General features: G+C 45.3%; 1 protein-coding gene across 1 annotated transcript in view; it reads left to right on the plus strand.

Moving 5' to 3' along the window:
• The first annotated feature begins 610 nt into the window (after positions 1-610).
• Positions 611-27532, plus strand: part of LOC140428480 (uncharacterized) — a 97470-nt gene continuing 70548 nt past the window's right edge. The window contains exon 1 of the mRNA XM_072514999.1: positions 611-918. Within this exon, the coding sequence (XP_072371100.1) occupies positions 654-918 (265 nt within the window). The 5' untranslated portion in view covers positions 611-653. The remainder of the gene's footprint in view (positions 919-27532) is intronic.

Raw genomic sequence — 27532 nt, forward strand, 5'->3', positions numbered from 1 at the left:
GACCACACTTTGAGTGAAGAAATGCTTCCTGACATCTCTCCTGAACGGTCTGGCCCGAATGTCTAGACCATGCTCCCTAATTTTAGAATCTCCAAACGGTGGGAATAGTTTATCTGTCTTTCCCTGCTTTCTCCTGCTATCGGAATCACTGCTGTAGGGAACACACAAATCCCACACAAACGGCAATGATAGAAATGGGCATATCATCTGGTATAGGGATCTTCAAATAATGGTGTGGGGTATTTCATCTCGAGCTGCAAGGATGGACTTGGCTGAACCCCTCAGTTCAGTGATGGCTCCTCCTAAAGAGCAGTTTCAATACTGTACAGATTGTCTCGATATCTGTGGAACTCTCTGCACTGGAACCAAATCCATGACCTCCTAACTCGGAGGTGTGATCACTTCCACTAAGTCACACCTGACACACTTCATCATGTCCATTGCAATCTGTTTGGAAACTCATATATTAAACAACAAGTCATCATATAACTTTATTCAATGAATCGTTAAACTTTAAATGATGGAAAATCTATTTCTTTGCATTGAACTCCATCTGTTTGCTATGCACAGGTCGATTGGCTGACCCAGTCTTTATTCAGTATCCAAACATCAGCAAGGTGCCAGAGGGTGATACTGTGGAGTTACAATGTGCCATGTACAATGCCAGTGTGAATGACACTGATGTCCACTGGTATCACCAGAGACCCGGGTACGACAGGCAGTGGACGATGAGCTGGTTTGTAAATGGCACCATCAGGATGTTCCCGGATATCCAGGACCGTTTTCAGCATTCCCAGGATTTCAGCAGGAACAGTTACATTCTGACCATTGTGAATGTGACCCTCAATGATACAGCTGTCCATAGCTGCAGTGTGTGGAGCTACATCCATGGAGCAGGGAGTCAGCTCAATGTCACAGGTAAGTCAATACTGACTCACACTGACAGAGTGACAGTAACAATAACCAGATTGGGAACCTGTTTTACCTCCCACAGCAGAGTAGACATAAGAACATAAGAACATAAGAACTAGGAGCAGGAGTCGGCCATCTGGCCCCTCGAGCCTACTCCGCCATTCAATGAGATCATGGATGAACTTCTCTGGACTCAGCTCCACTTTCCGGCCCGAACACCATTACCCTTAATCCCTTTATTCTTCAAAAAACGATCTATCTTTATCTTAAAAACATTTAATGAAGGAGCCTCAACTGCTTCACTGGGCAAGGAATTCCATAGATTCACAACCCTTTGGGTGAAGAAGTTCCTCCTAAACTCAGTCCTAAATCTACTTCCCCTTATTTTGAGGCTATGCCCCCTAGTTCTGCTTTCACCTGCCATTGGAAACAACCTGCCCGCATCTATCCTATCTATTCCCTTCATAATTTTACATGTTTCTGTCAGATCCTCCGCATCCTTCTAAATTCCAACGAGTACAGTCGCAGTCTATTCAACCTCTCTTCATAATCCAACCCCTTCAGCTCTGGGATTAAACTAGTGAATCTCCTCTGCACACCCTCCAGCGCCAGTACGTCCTTTCTCAGGTAAGGAGACTGTCATGTGAGAGTACATATAAGAAATGTGTGTTTAAGAAATGTACCTTTAAGAAATGGGTGTTTATCAATGATGTCAGAGTGCGGGTGGAGCTGGGCTGTCTCTCAGCTTTTTACTTTCATTTTAGGCTGTTTGCGGCAAGGTGTGTTTTAGTTTCATTTTCAGTGTTGGAGCTGAAGCCAGACAAAGCAGGTGTACTGTTGATCTCTCTGCCATGAAAAAACTATCTCTTGATCATTTGGTGCATTTTCAGTAGTGAATGTAAACCTGATGTGCTTCTGTTAAAAGTTGTTTCTTTTGGTGGCACAGTGGTTAGTATTGCTGCCTCATGGCGCCGAGGTCTCAGGTTCGATCCTGGCTCTGGGTCACTGTCCGTGTGGAGTTTGCACATTCTCCCTGTGTTTGCGTGGGTTTCGTTCCCACAGCCCAAACAATGTGCAGGGTAGGTGAACTGGTCACACTAAATTGCACCTTAATTGGAAAAAATAAATTGGGTACTTTAAATTTATAAACAAAAATGATAGGCCCTGTCTACACAACGATAGACCCTGTCTACACAACGATAGGCTCTGTCTACACAATGATAGGCCCTGTCTACTCAATGATAGGCCCTGTCTAAACAATGATAGGTCGTGTCTACACAATGATAGGCCCTGTCAAGACAATGATAGGGTCTGTCCACTCAATTATAGGCCCTGTCTACTCAATGATAGGCCCTGTCTACTCAATGATAGGCCCTGACTACTCAATGATAGGCCCTGTCTACTCAATGATAGGCCCTGTCTACACAATGATAGGTCGTGTCTACTCAATGATAGGCCCTGTCTACACAATGATAGGCCCTGTCTACTCAATGATAGGCCCTGTCTACACAATGATAGGCCCTGTCTACTCAATGATAGGCCCTGTCTACACAATGATAGGCTCTGTCTACACAATGATAGCCCCTGTCTACACATTGATAGACCCTGTCTACACAATGATAGGCACTGTCTACAAAATGATAGGCCCTGTCTACTCAACGATAGGCCCTGTCTACAAAATGATTGGCCCTGTCTACACAATGATAGGCCCTGTCTACATAATGATAGACCCATTCTACACAATGATAGGCACTGTCTACTCAATGATAGGCCTTGTTTACTCAATGATAGACCCTGTCTACACAATGATAGACCCTGTCTAGACAATGATAGGCCCTGTCTACACAATGATAGGCCCTGTCTACACATTGATAGACCCTGTCTACACAATGATAGGCACTGTCTACAAAATGATACACCCTGTCTACTCAATGATAGACCCTGTCTAAACAATGATAGGCCCTGTCAACTCAATGATAGACCCTGTCTAAACAATGATAGGCCCTGTCTACTCAATGATAGGCCCTGTCTACACAATGATCGACCCTGTCTACTCAATGATAGGCCCTGTCTACTCAATGATACACCCTGTCTACTCAATGATAGACCCTGTGTAAACAATGATAGGCCCTGTCTACTCAATGATAGACCCTGTCTACTCAATGATAGGCCCTGTCAACTCAATGATAGTCCCTGTCTAAACAATGATAGGCCCTGTCTACTCAATGATAGGCCCTGTCTACACAGTGATCGACCCTGTCTACTCAATGATAGGCCCTGTCTACCCAATGATACACCCTGTCTACTCAATGATAGGTCCTGTCTTCTCAATGATAGGCCCTGTCTGCACAATCTTATGCCCTGTCTACTCAATGATAAGTCCTGTCTACACAATGATAGACCCTGTCTACTCAATGATAGGCTCAGTCTACACAATGATAGGCCCTGTCTACACAATGATAGACCCTGTCTACACAATGATAGTCCCTGTCTACTCAATGATAGGTCCTGTATACTCAATGATAGGCCCTGTCTACACAATTTTATGCCCTGTCTACACAATGATAGGCCCTCTCTACACAATGATAGGCCCTGTCTACTCAATGATAGGCTCTGTCTACACAATGATAAGCCCTGTCTACTCAAATATAGGCCATGTCTACACAATGATAGGCCCTGTCTACTCAACGATAGGCCCTGTTGGGCAGCATGGTGCACAGTGGTTAGCATTGCTGCCTCATGGCGCCGAGGTCCCAGGTTCGATCCCAGCTCTGGGTCACTGTCAATGTGGAGTTTGCACGTTCTATCCTAGTTTGCGTGGATTTCGCCCCCACAGCCCAAAAGATGTGCAGGATAGGTGGATTGGCCGTGCTAAATAGCCACTTAATTGGAAAAAATAAATTTGGTACTTTAAAATTATAAACAAAAATGATAGGCCATGTCTACTCAATGATACGCCCTGTCTACTCAATGATAGGCTCTGCCTACTCAATGATAGGCCCTGTCTACAAATTGATAGGCCCTGTCAACTCAATGATAGACCCTGTCTACACAATGATAGGCCCTGTCTACTTAATGATAGGCCCTTTCCCCTCAATAATAGGCCCTGTCTACACAATGATCGACCCTGTCTACTCAATGATAGGCCCTGTCTACTCAATGATACACCCTGTCTACTCAATGATAGGCCCTGTCTACTCAATGATAGACGCTGCCTAGACAATGATAGACACTCTCTAAACAATGATAGACCCTGTCTACACAACGGTAGGCCCTGTCTACACAATGATAGGCCCTGTCTACTCCATGATAGGCCATGTCTACACAATGAAAGGCCCTGTCTACTGAATGATAGAGCCTGTCTGCATAATGGTAGGCCCTGTCTACTCAATGATAGGCCCTGTCTACACAACGATAGGCCCTGTCTACTCAATGATAGTCCCTGCCTACTCAATGATCGACCCTGTCTACTCAATGATCGGCCCTGTCTACTCAATGATACACCCTGTCTACTCAATGATACACCCTGTCTACTCAATGATACACCCTGTCTACACAATGATAGGCCCTGTCTACTCAATGATAGACCGTGTCTACTCAATGATAGGCCCTGTCAACTCAATGATAGACCCTGTCTAAACAATGATAGGCCATGTCTACTCAATGATAGACACTGTCGAAACAATGATTGGCCCTGTCTACTCAATGATAGACCCTGTCTACAAAATGATACACCCTGTCTACTCAATGATAGACCCTGTCTAAACAATGATAGGCCCTGTCAACTCAATGATAGACCCTGTCTAAACAATGATAGGCCCTGTCTACTCAATGATAGGCCCTGTCTACACAATGATCGACCCTGTCTACTCAATGATAGGCCCTGTCTACTCAATGATACACCCTGTCTACTCAATGATAGACCCTGTGTAAACAATGATAGGCCCTGTCTACTCAATGATAGACCCTGTCTACTCAATGATAGGCCCTGTCTACTCAATGATAGGCCCTGTCTACACAATGATCGACCCTGTCTACTCAATGATAGGCCCTGTCTACCCAATGATACACCCTGTCTACTCAATGATAGACCCTGTCTAAACAATGCTAGGCCCTGTCCACACAATGATAGACCCTGTCTACTCAATGATAGGCCCTGTCAACTCAATGATAGACCCTGTCTAAACAATGATAGGCTCTATCTACTCAACGTTAGGCCCTGTCTACAAAATGATAGGCCCTGTCTACTCAATGATAGGCGTTGTCTACACAATGATAGGCCCTGTCTACTCAATGATAGGTCCTGTCTTCTCAATGATAGGCCCTGTCTACACAATCTTATGCCCTGTCTACTCAATGATAAGTCCTGTCTGCACAATGATAGACCCTGTCTACTCAATGATAGGCTCTGTCTACACAATGATAGGCCCTGTCTACACAATGATAGGCCCTGTCTACACAATGATAGACCCTGTCTACACAATGATAGGCCCTGTCTACTCAATGATAGGTCCTGTCTACTCAATGATAGGCCCTGTCTACACAATCTTATGCCCTGTCTACACAATGATAGGCCCTCTCTACACAATGATAGGCCCTGTCTACTCAATGATAGGCTCTGTCTACACAATGATAGGCCCTGTCTACTCAAATATAGGCCATGTCTACACAATGATAGGCCCTGTCTACTCAATGATAGGCCCTTTCTACTCAATGATAGGCCCTGTCTACTCAATGATAGGCCCTGTCTACACAATGATAGAACCTGTCTACACAATGATAGGCCCTGTCTACTCAATGATAGGTCCTGTCTACTGAATGATAGGCCCTGTCTACTCAATGATAGGCCCTGTCTACTCAATGATAAACCCTGTCTACTCAATAATAGGCCCTTTCTACACAATGATGGGCCCTGACTACTCAATGATAGGCCCTGTCTGCTCAATGAGAGGCCCTGACTACTCTATAATAGGCCCTTTCTACACAATGATGGTCCCTGACTACTCAATGATAGGCCCTGACCACTCATTAATAGGTCCTTTTCCCCCAATAATAGGCCCTGTTTACGCAATGATGGGCCCTGTCAAATCAATTATAGACCCTGTCAACTCAATGATAGGCCCTGTCTACTCAATGATAGACACTGTTTAAACAATGATAAACCCTGTCTACTCAATGATAGTGTCCGGCTACTCAATGATATGCCCTGTCTACTCAATGATAGGCCCTGTCTACACAATGATTGACCCTGTCTCCTCAATGATAGGCCCTGTCTACACAATGATAGGCCCTCTCTACACAATGATAGGCCCTGTCTACACAATGATAGGCCCTTTCTACTCAATGATAGGCCCTTTCTACACAATGATAGGCCCTGTCTACTCAATAATAGGCTCTTTCTACACAATGATGGGCCCTGACTACTCAATGATAGGCCCTGTCTGCTCAATGATAGGCCCTGACTACTCAATAATAGGCCCTTTCTGCACAATGATGGTCCCTGACTACACAATGATGGGCCCTGTCAAATCAATGATAGACCCTGTCAACTGAATGATCGGCCCTGTCTACTCAATGAAAGACACTGTTTAAACAATTAAACAATGATAAACCCTGTCTACTCAATGATAGTGTCCGGCTACTCAATGATGGGCCCTGTCTACTCAATGATAGGCCCTGTCTACACAATCTTATGCCCTGTCTTCTCAATGATAGGTCCTGTCTACTCAGTAATAGGCTCTGTCTACAAAATGGTAGGACCTGTCTACAAAATGATAGACCCTGTCTACACAATGATAGGCCTTGTCAACTCAATGATAGGCCCACTATACCCAATGATAGGCTCTCCCTACACACTGATAGGCCCTGTCTACACAATGATAGGCCCTGTCTACACAATGATAGGACTTGTCTACTCAATGAGAGGCCCTGTCTACTCAATGATAGGCCATGTCTACACAATGATAGGCCCTGTCTACTCAATGATAGAACCTGTCTACATAATGATAGGCCCTGTCTACTCAATGATAGGCCCTGTCTACACAATGATAGGCCCTGTCTACTCAATGATAGACACTCTCTAAACAATGACTGGCCCTGTCTACTCAATGATAGGGTCTGCCTACTCAATTATAGGCCCTGTCTACACAACGATAGGCCCTGTTGGGCAGCATGGTTCACAGTGGTTAGCATTGCTGCCTCATGGCGCCGAGGTCCCAGGTTCGACCCCAGCTCTGGGTCACTGTCTATGTGGAGTTTGCACATTCTCTCCGTGTTTGCGTGGATTTCGCCCCAACAGCCCAAAAGATGTGTAGGATAGGTGGATTGTCCGTGCTAAATTGCCCCTTAATTGGAAAAAATAAATTGGGTACTTTAAAATTATAAACAAAAATGATAGGCCATGTCTACACAAAGATAGGTCCTGTCTACTCAATGATAGACACTGTCGACTCCATGATAGGCCATGTCTACACAATTATAGGCCCTTTCTACCCAGTAATAGGCTCTGTTTACTCAATGATAGGCCCTGTCTGCTCAATGAGAGGCCCTGACTACTCTATAATAGGCCCTTTCTACACAATGATGGTCCCTGACTACTCAATGATAGGCCCTGACCACTCATTAATAGGTCCTTTTCCCCCAATAATAGGCCCTGTTTACGCAATGATGGGCCCTGTCAAATCAATGATAGACCCTGTCAACTCAATGATAAACCCTGTCTACTCAATGATAGTGTCCGGCTACTCAATGATATGCCCTGTCTACTCAATGATAGGCCCTGTCTACACAATGATTGACCCTGTCTCCTCAATGATAGGCCCTGTCTACACAATGATAGGCCCTCTCTACACAATGATAGGCCCTGTCTACACAATGATAGGCCCTTTCTACTCAATGATAGGCCCTTTCTACACAATGATAGGCCCTGTCTACTCAATAATAGGCTCTTTCTACACAATGATGGGCCCTGACTACTCAATGATAGGCCCTGTCTGCTCAATGATAGGCCCTGACTACTCAATAATAGGCCCTTTCTGCACAATGATGGTCCCTGACTACACAATGATGGGCCCTGTCAAATCAATGATAGACCCTGTCAACTGAATGATAGGCCCTGTCTACTCAATGAAAGACACTGTTTAAACAATTAAACAATGATAAACCCTGTCTACTCAATGATACTGTCCGGCTACTCAATGATGGGCCCTGTCTACTCAATGATAGGCCCTGTCTACACAATGATAGACCCTGTCTCCTCAATGATAGGCCCTGTCTACACAATCTTATGCCCTGTCTTCTCAATGATAGGTCCTGTCTACTCAGTAATAGGCTCTGTCTACAAAATGGTAGGACCTGTCTACAAAATGATAGGCCCTGTCTACACAATGATAGGCCTTGTCAACTCAATGATAGGCCCACTATACCCAATGATAGGCTCTCCCTACACACTGATAGGCCCTGTCTACACAATGATAGGCCCTGTCTACACAATGATAGGACTTGTCTACTCAATGAGAGGCCCTGTCTACTCAATGATAGGCCATGTCTACACAATGATAGGCCCTGTCTACTCAATGATAGAACCTGTCTACATAATGATAGGCCCTGTCTACTCAATGATAGGCCCTGTTTACACAATGATAGGCCCTGTCTACTCAATGAAAGACACTCTCTAAACAATGACTGGCCCTGTCTACTCAATGATAGGGTCTGCCTACTCAATTATAGGCCCTGTCTACACAACGATAGGCCCTGTTGGGCAGCATGGTTCACAGTGGTTAGCATTGCTGCCTCATGGCGCCGAGGTCCCAGGTTCGACCCCAGCTCTGGGTCACTGTCTATGTGGAGTTTGCACATTCTCTCCGTGTTTGCGTGGATTTCGCCCCCATAGCCCAAAAGATGTGCAGGATAGGTGGATTGGCCGCGCTAAATTGCCCCTTAATTGGAAAAAATAAATTGGGTACTTTAAAATTATAAACAAAAATGATAGGCCATGTCTACACAACGATAGGTCATGTCTACTCAATGATAGACACTGTCGACTCCATGATAGGCCATGTCTACACAATTATAGGCCCTTTCTACCCAGTAATAGGCTCTGTTTACTCAATGATAGGCCCTGTCTACTCAACGATAGGCCCTGTCTACTCAATGATAGGCCCTTTCTAATCATTAATAGGCCCGTTCTACACAAAGATACGTCCTGTCTACTCAATGATAGGCCCTGTCTACACAATGATAGGCCCTGTCTACTCAATGATAGGCCTTTCCCCCAATAATAAGACTTGTCTACTCAATGATAGGCCCTGTCTACTCAATGGTAGACCCAGTCTACACAATGATAGGCTCTGTCTACTCAATGATAGGCCCTGTCTACTCAATGATAGGCCCTTTCTACACAATGATGGGCCCTGTCTACTCAATGATAGGCCCTGTCTACTCAATAATTCACCCTGTCTGCTCAATGATAGGCCCTGTCTGCTCAATGATAGGCCCTATTTACTCAATGATAGGCCCTGTCTACACAATGATAGGCCCTGTCTACTCAATGATAGACACTGTCTAAACAATGATATACCCTGTCTACACAATGATAGGCCCTGTCTACTCAATGATAGGTCCTGTCAACTCAATGATAGGCCCTGTCTACACAATCTTATGCCCTGTCTACACAATGATAGGCCCTCTCTACACAATGATAGAACGTGTCTACGCAATGATAGGCCCTGTCTACTCAATGATAGGCCCTGGCTACTCAATGATAGGCCCTGTCTACTCAATGATAGGCCCGGTCTACTCAATGATAGGTCCTGTCTACTCAATGATAGGCCCTGTCTACACAATCTTATGCCCAGTCTACTCAATGATAGGCCATGTCTACACAATGATAGGCCCTGTCTACTCAATGATAGGTCCTGTCTACTCAATGATAGGCCGTGTCTACACAATCGTGTGCTTTGTCTACTCAATGATAGGCCCTGTCTACACAATGATAAGCCCTGTCTACTCAATTATAGGCCCTGTCTACTCGACACTAGGCCCTGTCTACCCAATGATAGACCCTGTCTCCTCAATGATAGGCTCTGTCTACTCAATGATAGGTCCTGTCTAATCAATGATAGACCCTGTCTAAACAATGATAGGCCCTGTCTACACAATGATAGGCCCTGTCTACTCAATGATAGGCCCTGTCTACTCAGTGATACACCCTGTCTACTCAATGATAGACCCTGTGTAAACAATGATAGGCCCTGTCTACTCAATGATAGACCCTGTCTACTCAATGATAGGCCCTGTCAACTCAATCATAGACCCTGTCTAAACAATGATAGGCCCTGTCTACTCAATGATAGGCCCTGTCTACACAATGATCGACCCTGTCTACTCGATGATAGGCCCTGTCTACCCAATGATACACCCTGTCTACTCAATGATAGGTCCTGTCTACTCAATGATAGGCCCTGTCAACTCAATGACAGACCCTGTCTAAACAATGATAGGCTCTGTCTACCCAATGAAAGACCCTGGATCCGCAATGAAAAGCCCTGTCCACATAATCTTATGCCCTGTCTACTCAAAGATAAGCTCTGTCTACATAATAATAGGCCCTGTCTCCTCAATGATAGTCCCTGTCTACACAATGGTAGGCCCTGTCTACACAATGGTAGGCCCTGTCTACTCAATGATAGGCCCTGTCTACACAATGATAGGCCCTGTCTACTCAATGATAGGTCCTGTCTACACAATGATCGGCCCTGTCTACTCAATGATAGACGCTGCCGAGACAATGATAGACACTCTCTAAACAATGATCGGCCCTGTCTACACAACGATAGGCCCTGTCTACTCAATGATAGGCCCTGTCTATAAAATGATAGGCCCTTTCTAATCATTAATAGGCCCTTTCTACACAATGATAGGCCCTGTCTACTCAACGATAGGCCCTGTCTACTCAACGATAGACCCTGTCTACTCAATGATAGGCACTGTCTTCTCAATGATAGGCCCTTTCTCCCCAATAATAGGCCCTTCTACAGAATGATAGGCCCAGCCTTCACAATAATAAGCCTTGTCTACACAATGATAGGCCATGTCTACTCAATGATAGGCCCTCTATACCCAAAGATAGGCTCTCCCTACACACTGACAGGCCCTGTCTACACAATGATAGGCCCTGTCTACTCCATGATAGGCCATGTCTACACAATGATAGGCCAGGTCTACACAATGATAGGCCCTGTCTACTCAATGATAGAACCTGTCGACAGAATGGTATGCCCTGTCTACTCAATGATAGACGCTGCCTACACAATGATAGACACTCTCCAAACAATGACAGGCCCTGTCTACTCAATGATAGGGTCTGCCTACTCAATTATAGGCCCTGTCTACTCAACGATAAGCCCTGTTGGGCAGCATGGTGCACAGTGGTTAGCATTGCTGCCTCATGGCGCCGAGGTCCCAGGTTCGATCCCAGCTCTGGGTCACTGTCTATGTGGAGTTTGCACATTCTCTCCGTGTTTGCGTGGATTTCGCCCCAACAGCCCAAAAGATGTGCAGGATAGGTGGATTGGCCGCGCTAAATAGCCACTTAATTGGAAAAAATAAATTTGGTACTTTAAAATTATAAACAAAAATGATAGGCCATGTCTACTCAATGATACGCCCTGTCTACTCAATGATAGGCTCTGCCTACTCAATGATAGACCCTGTCTACACAATGATAGGCCCTGTCTACTTACTGATAGGCCCTTTCCCCTCAATAATAGGCCCTGTCAACACAATGATAGACCCTGTCTACACAATGATAGGCACTGTCTACAAAATGATAGGCCCTGTCTACACAACGATAGGCCCTGTCTACACAACGATAAGCCCTGTCTACACAATGATCGGCCCTGTCTACACTTAAAAATGCCCTGTCTACACAATGATCGGCCCTGTCTACACAATGATCGGCCCTGTCTACACAATGGTCGGCCCTGTCTACTCAATGATAGGCCCTGTCTACACAATGATAGGCCCTGTCTACAAAATGATATGCCCTGTCTACACAATGATAGGCACTGTCTACAAAATGATAGGCCCTGTCTACACAACGATAGGCCCTGTTTTACAAAATGATAGGCCCTGTCTACACAACGATAGGCCCTGTCTACAAAACGATAGACCCTGTCTACACAATGATAGGCACTGTCTACTCAATGATAGGCCTTGTCTACACAATGATAGGCTCTGTCTACACAATGATCGGCCCTGTCTACACAATGATAGGCCCTGTCTACACAACGATAGGCCCTGTCTACTCAATGATAGTCCCTGTCTACTCAATGATCGACCCTGTCTACTCAATGATAGGCCCTGTCTACTCAATGATACACCCTGTCTACTCAATGATAGACCGTGTCTAAACAATGATAGACCCTCTCTACTCAATGATAGACCCTGTCTACAAAATGATAGGCCCTGTCTACTCAATGATAGGCCTTGTCTACAAAATGATAGGCCTTCTCTACTCAATGATAGGCCCTGTCTACACAATGATCGACCCTGTCTACTCAATGATAGGCCCTGTCTACTCAATGATAGGCCCTGTCTACTCAATGATAGACCCTTTCTAAACAATGATAGGCCCTGTCAACTCAATGATAGACCCTGTCTAAACAATGATAGGCCCTGTCTACTCAATGATAGACCCTGTCTGCAAAACGATAGGCCCTGTCTACTCAATGATAGGCCTTGTCTACACAATGATAGGCCCTGTCTACTCAAAGATAGACCCTGTCTACTCAATGATAGGCCCTGTCAACTCAATGATAGACCCTGTCTAAACAATGATAGGCCCTCTCTACTCAATGATAGACCCTGTCTGCAAAATGATAGGCCCTGCCTACTCAATGATAGGCCTTGTCTCACAATGATAGGCCCTGTCTACTCAATGATAAGCCCTGTCTACTCAATGATAGGCCCTGTCTACTCAATGATCGACCCTGTCTACTCAATTATAGGCCCTGTCTACTCAATGATCGACCCTGTCTACTCAATGATAGGCCCTGTCTACTCAATGATACACCCTGTCTACTCAATGATAGACCCTGTCTAAACAATGATAGGCCCTGTCTACTCAATGATAGACCCTGTCTACTCAATGATAGGCCCTGTCAACTCAATGATAGACCCTGTCTAAACAATGATAGGCCCTGTCTACTCAATGATAGGCCCTGTCTACTCAATGATAGGCCCTGTCTACACAATGATCGACCCTGTCTACTCAATGATAGGCCCTGTCTACTCAATGATACACCCTGTCTACTCAATGATTGACCCTGTCTAAACAATGATAGGCCCTATCTACTCAATGATAGACCCTGTCTATTCAATGATAGGCCCTGTCAACTCAATGATAGACCCTGTCTAAACAATGACAGGCCCTGTCTACTCAATGATAGGCCCTGTCTACTCAATGATACACCCTGTCTACTCAATGATAGACCCTGTCTAAACAATGATAGGCCCTGTCTACTCAATGATAGACCCTGTCTACTCAATGATAGGCCCTGTCAACTCAATGATAGACCCTCTCTAAACAATGATAGGCCCTGTCTACTCAATGATAGGCCCTGTCTACTCAATGATAGGCCCTGTCTACACAATGATCGACCCTGTCTACTCAATGATAGGCCCTGTCTACTCAATGATACACCCTGTCTACTCAATGATAGACCCTGTCTAAACAATGATAGGCCCTATCTACTCAATGATAGACCCTGTCTACTCAATGATAGGCCCTGTCAACTCAATGACAGACCCTGTCTAAACAATGACAGGCCCTGTCTACTCAACGATAGGCCCTGTCTACTCAATGATTGGCCCTGTCAACTCAATGATAGACACTGTCTAAACAATGATAGGCCCTGACTACTCAATGATAGGCCCTATCTACTCAGTGATAGGCCCTGTCAACTCAATGATAGAACCTGTCTAAAAAATGATAAGCTCTGTCTAACCAATGAAAGACCCTGGCTCCGCAATGATAGGCCCTGTCTACAGAATCTTATGCCCTGTCTACTCAACGATAAGCTCTGTCTACATAATAATAGGCCCTTACTCCTCAATGATAGGCCCTGTCTACACAATGATAGGCCCTGTCTACTCAAGGATAGGCCCTGTCTACTCAATGATAGGCCCTGTCTACACAATGGTAGGCCCTGTCTAATCAATGACAGGCTCTGTCTACACAATGATAGGCCCTGTCTACTCAATGATAGGTCCTGTCTACACAATGATCGGCCCTGCCTCCTCAATGATAGACGCTGCCTAGACAATGATAGACAATCTCTAAACAATGATAGACCCTGTCGACACAACGATAGGCCCTGTCTACACAATGATAGGCCCTGTCTACTCCATGATAGGCCATGTCTACACAATGGTTGGCCCTCCCTACTCAATGATAGGCCCTGTCTACTGAATGATAGAGCCTGTCTACAGAATGGTAGGCCCTGTCTACTCAATGATAGGCCCTGTCTACACAACGATAGGCCCTGTCTACTCAATGATAGTCCCTGTCTACTCAATGATCGACCCTGTCTACTCAATGATAGGCCCTGTCTACTCAATGATACACCCTGTCTACTCAATGATAGACCCTGTCATAAAAAAAAATAGGCCCTGTCGACTCAATGATAGACCCTGTCTACAAAATGATAGGCCCTGTCTACTCAATGATAGGCTTTGTCTACACAATGATAGCCCTGTCTACTCAATGATAGGCCCTGTCAACTCAATGATAGACCCTGTCTAAACAATGATAGGCCCTGTCTACTCAATGATAGACCCTGTCTAAACAATGATAGGCCCTGTCCACTCAATGATAGACCCTGTCTACTCAATGATAGGCCCTGTCTACACAATGATAGGCCCTGTCTACAAAATGATATGCCCTGTCTACACAATGATAGGCACTGTCTACAAAATGATAGGCCCTGTCTACACAACGATAGGCCCTGTCTACAAAATGATAGGCCCTGTCTACACAATGATAGGCCCTGTCTACAAAATGATAGACCCTGTCTACACAATGATAGGCACTCTCTACTCAATGATAGGCCTTGTCTACACAATGATAGGCTCTGTCTACACAATGATCGGCCCTGTCTACACAATGATAGGCCCTGTCTACACAACGATAGGCCCTGTCTACTCAATGATAGTCCCTGTCTACTCAATGATCGACCCTGTTTACTCAATGATAGGCCCTGTCTACTCAATGATGCACCCTGTCTACTCAATGATAGACCCTGTCTAAACAATGATCGACCCTCTCTACTCAATGATAGACCCTGTCTACAAAATGATAGGCCCTGTCTACTCAATGATAGGCCTTGTCTACAAAATGATAGGCCCTCTCTTCTCAATGATAGGCCCTGTCTACACAATGATCGACCCTGTCTACTCAATGAAAGGCCCTGTCTACTCAATGGTACACCCTGTCTACTCAATGATAGACCCTTTCTAAACAATGATAGGCCCTGTCAACTCAATGATAGACCCAGTCTAAACAATGATAGGCCCTGTCTACTCAATGATAGACCCTGTCTGCAAAACGATAGGCCCTGTCTACTCAATGATAGGCCTTGTCTACACAATGATAGGCCCTGTCTACTCAATGATAGACCCTGTCTACTCAATGATAGGCCCTGTCAACTCAATGATAGACCCTGTCTACTCAATGATAAGCCCTGTCTACTCAATGATAGGCCTTGTCTCACAATGATAGGCCCTGTCTACTCAATGATAAGCCCTGTCTACTCAATGATAGGCCCTATCTACTCAATGATCGACCCTGTCTACTCAATGATAGGCCCTGTCTACTCAATGATCGACCCTGTCTACTCAATGATAGGCCCTGTCTACTCAATGATACACCCTGTCTACTCAATGATAGACCCTGTCTAAACAATGATAGGCCCTGTCTACTCAATGATAGACCCTGTCTACTCAATGATAGACCCTGTCTACTCAATGATAGACCCTGTCTAAACAATGATAGGCCCTGTCTACTCAATGATAGGCCCTGTCTACACAATAATCGACCCTGTCTACTCAATGATAGGCCCTGTCTACTCAATGATACACCCTGTCTACTCAATGATAGACCCTGTCTAAACAATGATAGGCCCTATCTACTCAATGATAGACCCTGTCTACTCAATGATAGGCCCTGTCTACTCAATGATAGGCTCTGTCTACACAATGATCGGCCCTGTCTACACAATGATAGGCCCTGTCTACACAACGATAGGCCCTGTCTACTCAATGATAGTCCCTGTCTACTCAATGATCGACCCTGTTTACTCAATGATAGGCCCTGTCTACTCAATGATGCACCCTGTCTACTCAATGATAGACCCTGTCTAAACAATGATCGACCCTCTCTACTCAATGATAGACCCTGTCTACAAAATGATAGGCCCTGTCTACTCAATGATAGGCCTTGTCTACAAAATGATAGGCCCTCTCTTCTCAATGATAGGCCCTGTCTACACAATGATCGACCCTGTCTACTCAATGAAAGGCCCTGTCTACTCAATGGTACACCCTGTCTACTCAATGATAGACCCTTTCTAAACAATGATAGGCCCTGTCAACTCAATGAGAGACCCAGTCTAAACAATGATAGGCCCTGTCTACTCAATGATAGACCCTGTCTGCAAAACGATAGGCCCTGTCTACTCAATGATAGGCCTTGTCTACACAATGATAGGGCCTGTCTACTCAATGATAGACCCTGTCTACTCAATGATAGGCCCTGTCAACTCAATGATAGACCCTGTCTACTCAATGATAAGCCCTGTCTACTCAATGATAGGCCTTGTCTCACAATGATAGGCCCTGTCTACTCAATGATAAGCCCTGTCTACTCAATGATAGGCCCTATCTACTCAATGATCGACCCTGTCTACTCAATGATAGGCCCTGTCTACTCAATGATCGACCCTGTCTACTCAATGATAGGCCCTGTCTACTCAATGATACACCCTGTCTACTCAATGATAGACCCTGTCTAAACAATGATAGGCCCTGTCTACTCAATGATAGACCCTGTCTACTCAATGATAGACCCTGTCTACTCAATGATAGACCCTGTCTAAACAATGATAGGCCCTGTCTACTCAATGATAGGCCCTGTCTACACAATAATCGACCCTGTCTACTCAATGATAGGCCCTGTCTACTCAATGATACACCCTGTCTACTCAATGATAGACCCTGTCTAAACAATGATAGGCCCTATCTACTCAATGATAGACCCTGTCTACTCAATGATAGGCCCTGTCTACTCAATGATAGGCCCTGTCAACTCAATGATAGACCCTGTCTAAACAATGACAGGCCCTGTCTACTCAATGATAGGCCCTGTCTACCCAATGATTGGCCCTGTCAACTCAATGATAGACCCTGTCTAAACAATGATAGGCCCTGTCTACTCAATGTTAGGCCCTGTCTACTCAGTGATAGGCCCTGTCAACTCAATGATAGAACCTGTCTAAAAAATGATAGGCTCTGTCTAACCAATGAAAGACCCTGGCTCCGCAATGATAGGCCCTGTCTACAGAATCTTATGCCCTGTCTACTCAACGATACGCTCTGTCTACATAATAATAGGCCCTGTCTCCTCAATGATAGGCCCTGTCTACACAATAATAGGCCCTGTCTACTCAAGGATAGGCCCTGTCTACTCAATGATAGGCCCTGTCTACACAATGGTAGGCCCTGTCTACTCAATGATAGGCTCTGTCTACACAATGATAGGCCCTGTCTACTCAATGATAGGTCCTGTCTACTCAATGATCGGCCCTGCCTCCTCAATGATAGACGCTGCCTAGACAATGATAGACGCTCTCTAAACAATAATAGACCTGTCGACACAACGATAGGCCATGTCTACACAATGGTTGGCCCTGCCTACTCAATGATAGGCCCTGTCTACTGAATGATAGAGCCTGTCTACATAATGGTAGGCCCTGTCTACTCAATGATAGGCCCTGCCTACACAACGATAGGCCCTGTCTACTCAATGATAGTCCCTGTCTACTCAATGATCGACCCTGTCTACTCAATGATAGGCCCTGTCTACTCAATGATACACCCTGTCTACTCAATGATAGACCCTGTCTAAACAATGATAGGCCCTGTCTACTCAATGATAGACCCTGTCTACAAAATGATAGGCCCTGTCTACTCAATGATAGGCCCTGTCAACTCAATGATAGACCCTGTCTAAACAATGATAGGCCCTGTCTACTCAATGATAGACCCTGTCTAAACAATGATAGGCCCTGTCAACTCAATGATACACCCTGTCTACTCAATGATAGACCCTGTCTACTCAATGATAGGCTTTGTCTACACAATGATAGGCCCTGTCTACTCAATGATAGACCCTGTCTACTCAATGATAGGCCCTGTCAACTCAATGATAGACCCTGTCTAAACAATGATAGGCCCTGTCTACTCAATGATAGGCCCTGTCTACTCAATGATCGGCCCTGTCTACTCAATGATAGACGCTGCCTAGACAATGATAGACACTCTCTAAACAATGATAGACCCTGTCTACTCAACGATAGGCCCTGTCTACTCCATGATAGGCCATGTCAACACAATGATTGGCCCTGCCTACTCAAGGATAGCCCTGTCTACTGAATGATAGAGCCTGTCTACATAATGGTAGGCCCTGTCTGCTCAATGATAGGCCCTGTCTACACAACAATAGGCCCTGTCTACTCAATGATAGTCCCTGTCTACTCAATGATCGACCCTGTCTACTCAATGATAGGCCCTGTCTACTCAATGATACACCCTGTCTACTCAATGATAGACCCTGTCTAAACAATGATAGGCCCTGTCTACTAAATGATAGACCCTGTCTACAAAATGATAGGCCCTGTCTACTCAATGATAGGCGTTGTCTACACAATGATAGGCCCTGTCTACACAACGATAGGCCCTGCCTACTCAATGATAGGCCCTGTCTATAAAATGTTAGGCCCTTTCTAATCATTAATAGGCCCTTTCTACACAATGATAGGCTCTGTCTACTCAACGATAGGCCCTGTCTACTCAATAATAGGCCCTGTCTACACAATGATAGGCCCAGCCTTCACAATAATAAGCCTTATCTACACAATGATAGGCCCTGTCTACTCAATGACAGTCCCTGTCTACTCAATGATAGGGTCTGCCTACTCAATTATAGGCCCTGTCTACTCAACGATAGGCCCTGTTGGGCAGCATGGTGCACAGTGGTTAGCATTACTGCCTCATGACGCCGAGGTCCCAGGTTCGATACCATCTCTGGGTCACTGTCTATGTTAAGTTTGCACATTCTCTCCGTGTTTGCGTGGATTTCGCCCCCACAGCCCAAATGATGTGCAGGATAGGTGGATTGGCCGCGCTAAATAGCCACTTAATTGAAAATTATAGGTACTGTCTACACAATGATAGACCCTGTCTACAAAATGATAGGCCCTGTCTACTCAATGATAGGCTTTTTCTACACAGTGATAGGCCCTGTCAACTCAACGATAGACCCTGTCTAATCAATGATAGGCCCTGTCAACTCAATGATAGATCCTGTCTAAACAATGATAGGCCCTGTCTACTCAATGATAGACCCTGTCTAAACAATGATAGGCCCTGTCTACTCAATGATAGACCCTGTCTACAAAATGATACACCCTGTCTACTCAATGATAGACCCTGTCTAAACAATGATAGGCCCTGTCAACTCAATGATTGACCCTGTCTAAACAATGATAGGCCCTGTCTACTCAATGATAGGCCCTGTCTACACAATGATCGACCCTGTCTACTCAATGATAGGCCCTGTCTACTCACTGATCGGCCCTGTCTACTCAATGATAGACGCTGCTTAGACAATGATAGACACTCTCTAAACAATCATAGACCCTGTCTACACAACGATAGGCCCTGTCTACACAATGATTGGCCCTGCCTACTCAATGAAAGGCCCTGTCTACTGAATCATAGAGCCTGTCTACATAATGGTAGGCCCTGTCTACTCAATGATAGGCCCTGTCTACACAACGATAGGCCCTGTCTACTCAATGATAGTCCCTGTCTACTCAATGATAGACGCTGCCTAGACAATGATAGACACTCTCTAAACAATCATAGACCCTGTCTACACAACGATAGGCCCTGTCTACACAATGATAGGCCCTGTCTACTCACTGATACACCCTTTCTACTCAATGATAGACCCTGTCTAAACAATGATAGGCCCTGTCTACTCAATGATAGACCCTGTCTACAAAATGATAGGCCCTGTCTACTCAATGATAGGCTTTGTCTACACAATGATAGGCCCTGTCTACTCAATGATAGACCCTGTCTACTCAATTATAGGCCCCGTCAACTCAATGATAGAACCTGTCTAAACAATGATAGGCCCTGTCTACTCAATGGTAGACCCTGTCTAAACAATGATAGGCCCTGTCTACTCAATGATAGGCCCTGTCTGCTCAATGATAGGCCCTGTCAACTCAATGATAGACCCTGTCTAAACAATGGTAGGCCCTGTCTACTCAATGATAGGCCCTGTCTACTCAATGATAGGCCCTGTCTACACAATGATCGACCCTGTCTACTCAATGATAGGCCCTGTCTACTCAATGATACACCCTGTCTACTCAATGATTGACCCTGTCTAAACAATGATAGGCCCTATCTACTCAATGATAGACCCTGTCTATTCAATGATAGGCCCTGTCAACTCAATGATAGACCCTGTCTAAACAATGACAGGCCCTGTCTACTCAATGATAGGCCCTGTCTACTCAATGATACACCCTGTCTACTCAATGATAGACCCTGTCTAAACAATGATAGGCCCTGTCTACTCAATGATAGACACTGTCTACTCAATGATAGGCCCTGTCAACTCAATGATAGACCCTCTCTAAACAATGATAGGCCCTGTCTACTCAATGATAGGCCCTGTCTACTCAATGATTGGCCCTGTCAACTCAATGATAGACACTGTCTAAACAATGATAGGCCCTGACTACTCAATGATAGGCCCTATCTACTCAGTGATAGGCCCTGTCAACTCAATGATAGAACCTGTCTAAAAAATGATAAGCTCTGTCTAACCAATGAAAGACCCTGGCTCCGCAATGATCGGCCCTGTCTTCAGAATCTTATGCCCTGTCTACTCAACGATAAGTTCTGTCTACATAATAATAGGCCCTTACTCCTCAATGATAGGCCCTGTCTACACAATGATAGGCCCTGTCTACTCAAGGATAGGCCCTGTCTACTCAATGATAGGCCCTGTCTACACAATGGTAGGCCCTGTCTAATCAATGACAGGCTCTGTCTACACAATGATAGGCCCTGTCTACTCAATGATAGGTCCTGTCTACACAATGATCGGCCCTGCCTCCTCAATGATAGACGCTGCCTAGACAATGATAGACAATCTCTAAACAATGATAGACCCTGTCGACACAACGATAGGCCCTGTCTACACAATGATAGGCCCTGTCTACTCCATGATAGGCCATGTCTACACAATGGTTGGCCCTGCCTACTCAATGATAGGCCCTGTCTACTGAATGATAGAGCCTGTCTACAGAATGGTAGGCCCTGTCTACTCAATGATAGGCCCTGTCTACACAACGATAGGCCCTGTCTACTCAATGATAGTCCCTGTCTACTCAATGATCGACCCTGTCTACTCAATGATAGGCCCTGTCTACTCAATGATACACCCTGTCTACTCAATGATCGACCCTGTCTACTCAATGATAGGCCCTGTCTACTCAATGATACACCCTGTCTACTCAATGATAGACCCTGTCTAAACAATGATAGGCCCTGTCGACTCAATGATAGACCCTGTCTACAAAATGATAGGCCCTGTCTACTCAATGATAGCTTTGTCTACACAATGATAGCCCTGTCTACTCAATGATAGGCCCTGTCAACTCAATGATAGACCCTGTCTAAACAATGATAGGCCCTGTCTACTCAATGATAGACCCTGTCTAAACAATGATAGGCCCTGTCCACTCAATGATAGACCCTGTCTACTCAATGATAGGCCCTGTCTACACAATGATAGGCCCTGTCTACAAAATGATATGCCCTGTCTACACAATGATAGACACTGTCTACAAAATGATAGGCCCTGTCTACACAACGATAGGCCCTGTCTACAAAATGATAGGCCCTGTCTACACAACGATAGGCCCTGTCTACAAAATGATAGACCCTGTCTACACAATGATAGGCACTCTCTACTCAATGATAGGCCTTGTCTACACAATGATAGGCTCTGTCTACACAATGATCGGCCCTGTCTACACAATGATAGGCCCTGTCTACACAACGATAGGCCCTGTCTACTCAATGATAGACCCTGTCTACTCAATGATCGACCCTGTTTACTCAATGATAGGCCCTGTCTACTCAATGATGCACCCTGTCTACTCAATGATAGACCCTGTCTAAACAATGATCGACCCTCTCTACTCAATGATAGACCCTGTCTACAAAATGATAGGCCCTGTCTACTCAATGATAGGCCTTGTCTACAAAATGATAGGCCCTCTCTTCTCAATGATAGGCCCTGTCTACACAATGATCGACCCTGTCTACTCAATGAAAGGCCCTGTCTACTCAATGATACACCCTGTCTACTCAATGATAGACCCTTTCTAAACAATGATAGGCCCTGTCAACTCAATGATAGACCCAGTCTAAACAATGATAGGCCCTGTCTACTCAATGATAGACCCTGTCTGCAAAACGATAGGCCCTGTCTACTCAATGATAGGCCTTGTCTACACAATGATAGGCCCTGTCTACTCAATGATAGACCCTGTCTACTCAATGATAGGCCCTGTCAACTCAATGATAGACCCTGTCTACTCAATGATAAGCCCTGTCTACTCAATGATAGGCCTTGTCTCACAATGATAGGCCCTGTCTACTCAATGATAAGCCCTGTCTACTCAATGATAGGCCCTATCTACTCAATGATCGACCCTGTCTACTCAATGATAGGCCCTGTCTACTCAATGATCGACCCTGTCTACTCAATGATAGGCCCTGTCTACTCAATGATACACCCTGTCTACTCAATGATAGGCCCTGTCTAAACAATGATAGGCCCTGTCTACTCAATGATAGACCCTGTCTACTCAATGATAGACCCTGTCTACTCAATGATAGACCCTGTCTAAACAATGATAGGCCCTGTCTACTCAATGATAGGCCCTGTCTACACAATAATCGACCCTGTCTACTCAATGATAGGCCCTGTCTACTCAATGATACACCCTGTCTACTCAATGATAGACCCTGTCTAAACAATGATAGGCCCTATCTACTCAATGATAGGCCCTGTCTACTCAATGATAGGCCCTGTCTACTCAATGATAGGCCCTGTCAACTCAATGATAGACCCTGTCTAAACAATGACAGGCCCTGTCTACTCAATGATAGGCCCTGTCTACTCAATGATTGGCCCTGTCAACTCAATGATAGACCCTGTCTAAACAATGATAGGCCCTGTCTACTCAATGTTAGGCCCTGTCTACTCAGTGATAGGCCCTGTCAACTCAATGATAGAACCTGTCTAAAAAATGATAGGCTCTGTCTAACCAATGAAAGACCCTGGCTCCGCAATGATAGGCCCTGTCTACAGAATCTTATGCCCTGTCTACTCAACGATAAGCTCTGTCTACATAATAATAGGCCCTGTCTCCTCAATGATAGGCCCTGTCTACACAATGATAGGCCCTGTCTACTCAAGGATAGGCCCTGTCTACTCAATGATAGGCCCTGTCTACACAATGGTAGGCCCTGTCAACTCAATGATAGGCTCTGTCTACACAATGATAGGCCCTGTCTACTCAATGATAGGTCCTGTCTACTCAATGATCGGCCCTGCCTCCTCAATGATAGACGCTGCCTAGACAATGATAGACGCTCTCTAAACAATAATAGACCCTGTCGACACAACGATAGGCCCTGTCTACACAATGATAGGCCCTGTCTACTCCATGATAGGCCATGTCTACACAATGGTTGGCCCTGCCTACTCAATGATAGGCCCTGTGTACTGAATGATAGAGCTTGTCTACATAATGGTAGGCCCTGTCTACTCAATGATAGGCCCTGCCTACACAACGATAGGCCCTGTCTACTCAATGATAGTCCCTGTCTACTCAATGATCGACCCTGTCTACTCAATGATAGGCCCTGTCTACTCAATGATACACCCTGTCTACTCAATGATAGACCCTGTCTAAACAATGATAGGCCCTGTCTACTCAATGATAGACCCTGTCTACAAAATGATAGGCCCTGTCTACTCAATGATAGGCCCTGTCAACTCAATGATAGACCCTGTCTAAACAATGATAGGCCCTGTCTACTCAATGATAGACCCTGTCTAAACAATGATAGGCCCTGTCAACTCAATGATACACCCTGTCTACTCAATGATAGACCCTGTCTACTCAATGATAGGCTTTGTCTACACAATGATAGGCCCTGTCTACTCAATGATAGACCCTGTCTACTCAATGATAGGCCCTGTCAACTCAATGATAGACCCTGTCTAAACAATGATAGGCCATGTCTACTCAATGATAGGCCCTGTCTACTCAATGATCGGCCCTGTCTACTCAATGATAGACGCTGCCTAGACAATGATAGACACTCTCTAAACAATGATAGACCCTGTCTACTCAACGATAGGCCCTGTCTACTCCATGATAGGCCATGTCAACACAATGATTGGCCCTGCCTACTCAAGGATAGCCCTGTCTACTGAATGATAGAGCCTGTCTACATAATGGTAGGCCCTGTCTGCTCAATGATAGGCCCTGTCTACACAACAATAGGCCCTGTCTACTCAATGATAGTCCCTGTCTACTCAATGATCGACCCTGTCTACTCAATGATAGGCCCTGTCTACTCAATGATACACCCTGTCTACTCAATGATAGACCCTGTCTAAACAATGATAGGCCCTGTCTACTAAATGATAGACCCTGTCTACAAAATGATAGGCCCTGTCTACTCAATGATAGGCGTTGTCTACACAATGATAGGCCCTGTCTACACAACGATAGGCCCTGCCTACTCAATGATAGGCCCTGTCTATAAAATGTTAGGCCCTTTCTAATCATTAATAGGCCCTTTCTACACAATGATAGGCTCTGTCTACTCAACGATAGGCCCTGTCTACTCAATAATAAGCCCTGTCTACACAATGATAGGCCCAGCCTTCACAATAATAAGCCTTATCTACACAATGATAGGCCCTGTCTACTCAATGACAGTCCCTGTCTACTCAATGATAGGGTCTGCCTACTCAATTATAGGCCCTGTCTACTCAACGATAGGCCCTGTTGGGCAGCATGGTGCACAGTGGTTAGCATTACTGCCTCATGACGCCGAGGTCCCAGGTTCGATACCAGCTCTGGGTCACTGTCTATGTTAAGTTTGCACATTCTCTCCGTGTTTGCGTGGATTTCGCCCCCACAGCCCAAATGATGTGCAGGATAGGTGGATTGGCCGCGCTAAATAGCCACTTAATTGAAAATTATAGGCCCTGTCTACACAATGATAGACCCTGTCTACAAAATGATAGGCCCTGTCTACTCAATGATAGGCTTTGTCTACACAGTGATAGGCCCTGTCGACTCAACGATAGACCCTGTCTAAACAATGATAGGCCCTGTCTACTCAATGATAGACCCTGTCTAAACAATGATAGGCCCTGTCTACTCAATGATAGACCCTGTCTACAAAATGATACACCCTGTCTACTCAATGATAGACCCTGTCTAAACAATGATAGGCCCTGTCAACTCAATGATTGACCCTGTCTAAACAATGATAGGCCCTGTCTACTCAATGATAGGCCCTGTCTACACAATGATCGACCCTGTCTACTCAATGATAGGCCCTGTCTACTCACTGATCGGCCCTGTCTACTCAATGATAGACGCTGCTTAGACAATGATAGACACTCTCTAAACAATCATAGACCCTGTCTACACAACGATAGGCCCTGTCTACACAATGATTGGCCCTGCCTACTCAATGAAAGGCCCTGTCTACTGAATCATAGAGCCTGTCTACATAATGGTAGGCCCTGTCTACTCAATGATAGGCCCTGTCTACACAACGATAGGCCCTGTCTACTCAATGATAGTCCCTGTCTACTCAATGATAGACGCTGCCTAGACAATGATAGACACTCTCTAAACAATCATAGACCCTGTCTACACAACGATAGGCCCTGTCTACACAATGATAGGCCCTGTCTACTCACTGATACACCCTTTCTACTCAATGATAGACCCTGTCTAAACAATGATAGGCCCTGTCTACTCAATGATAGACCCTGTCTACAAAATGATAGGCCCTGTCTACTCAATGATAGGCTTTGTCTACACAATGATAGGCCCTGTCTACTCAATGATAGACCCTGTCTACTCAATTATAGGCCCCGTCAACTCAATGATAGAACCTGTCTAAACAATGATAGGCCCTGTCTACTCAATGGTAGACCCTGTCTAAACAATGATAGGCCCTGTCTACTCAATGATAGGCCCTGTCTATCAATGGTAGGCCCTGTCAACTCAATGGTAGACCCTGTCTAAACAATGATTGGCCCTGTCTACTCAATGATAGGTCCTGTCTATAGATGATAGGCTCTGTCTACCCAATGAAAGACCCTGGCTCCGCAATGATAGGCCGTGTCTACATAATCCTATGCCCTGTCTACTCAACGATAAGCTCTGTCTACATAATAATAGGCCCAGTCTCCTCAATGATAGGCCCTGTCTACACAATGATAGGCCCTGTCTACTCAATGATAGGCCCAGTCTACTCAATGATAGGCCCTGTCTACACAATGGTAGGCCCTGTCTACTCAATGATAGGCCCTGTCTAAACAATGATAGGCCCTGTCTACACAATGATAGGCACTGTCTACTCAATGATAGGTCCTGTCCACACAATGATCGGCCCTGTCTACTCAATGATAGACGCTGCCTAGACAATGATAGACACTCTCTAAACAATGATCGGCCCTGTCTACACAACGATAGGCCCTGTCTACTCAATGATAGGCCCTGTCTATAAAATGATAGGCCCTTTCTAATCATTAATAGGCCCTTTCTACACAATGATAGGCCCTGTCTACACAATGATAGGCCCTGTCTACTCAATGATAGGTCCTGTCTACACAATGATCGGCCCTGTCTACTCAATGATAGACGCTGCCTAGACAATGATGGACACTCTCTAAACAATGATCGGCCCTGTCTACACAACGAAATGCCCTGTCTACTCAATGATAGGCCCTGTCTATAAAATGATAGGCCCTTTCTAATCATTAATAGGCCCTTTCTACACAATGATAGGCCCTGTCTACTCAACGATAGGCCCTGTCTACTCAATGATAGACCCTGTCTACTCAATGATGGGCCCTGTCTTCTCAATGATACGCCATTTCCCCCCAATAATAGGCCCTGTCTACACAATGATCGGCCCTGTCTACTCA

Source organism: Scyliorhinus torazame, chromosome 1 (genome assembly GCF_047496885.1).
Source record: "Scyliorhinus torazame isolate Kashiwa2021f chromosome 1, sScyTor2.1, whole genome shotgun sequence".
In the NCBI taxonomy this organism is placed as follows: domain Eukaryota; kingdom Metazoa; phylum Chordata; class Chondrichthyes; order Carcharhiniformes; family Scyliorhinidae; genus Scyliorhinus; species Scyliorhinus torazame.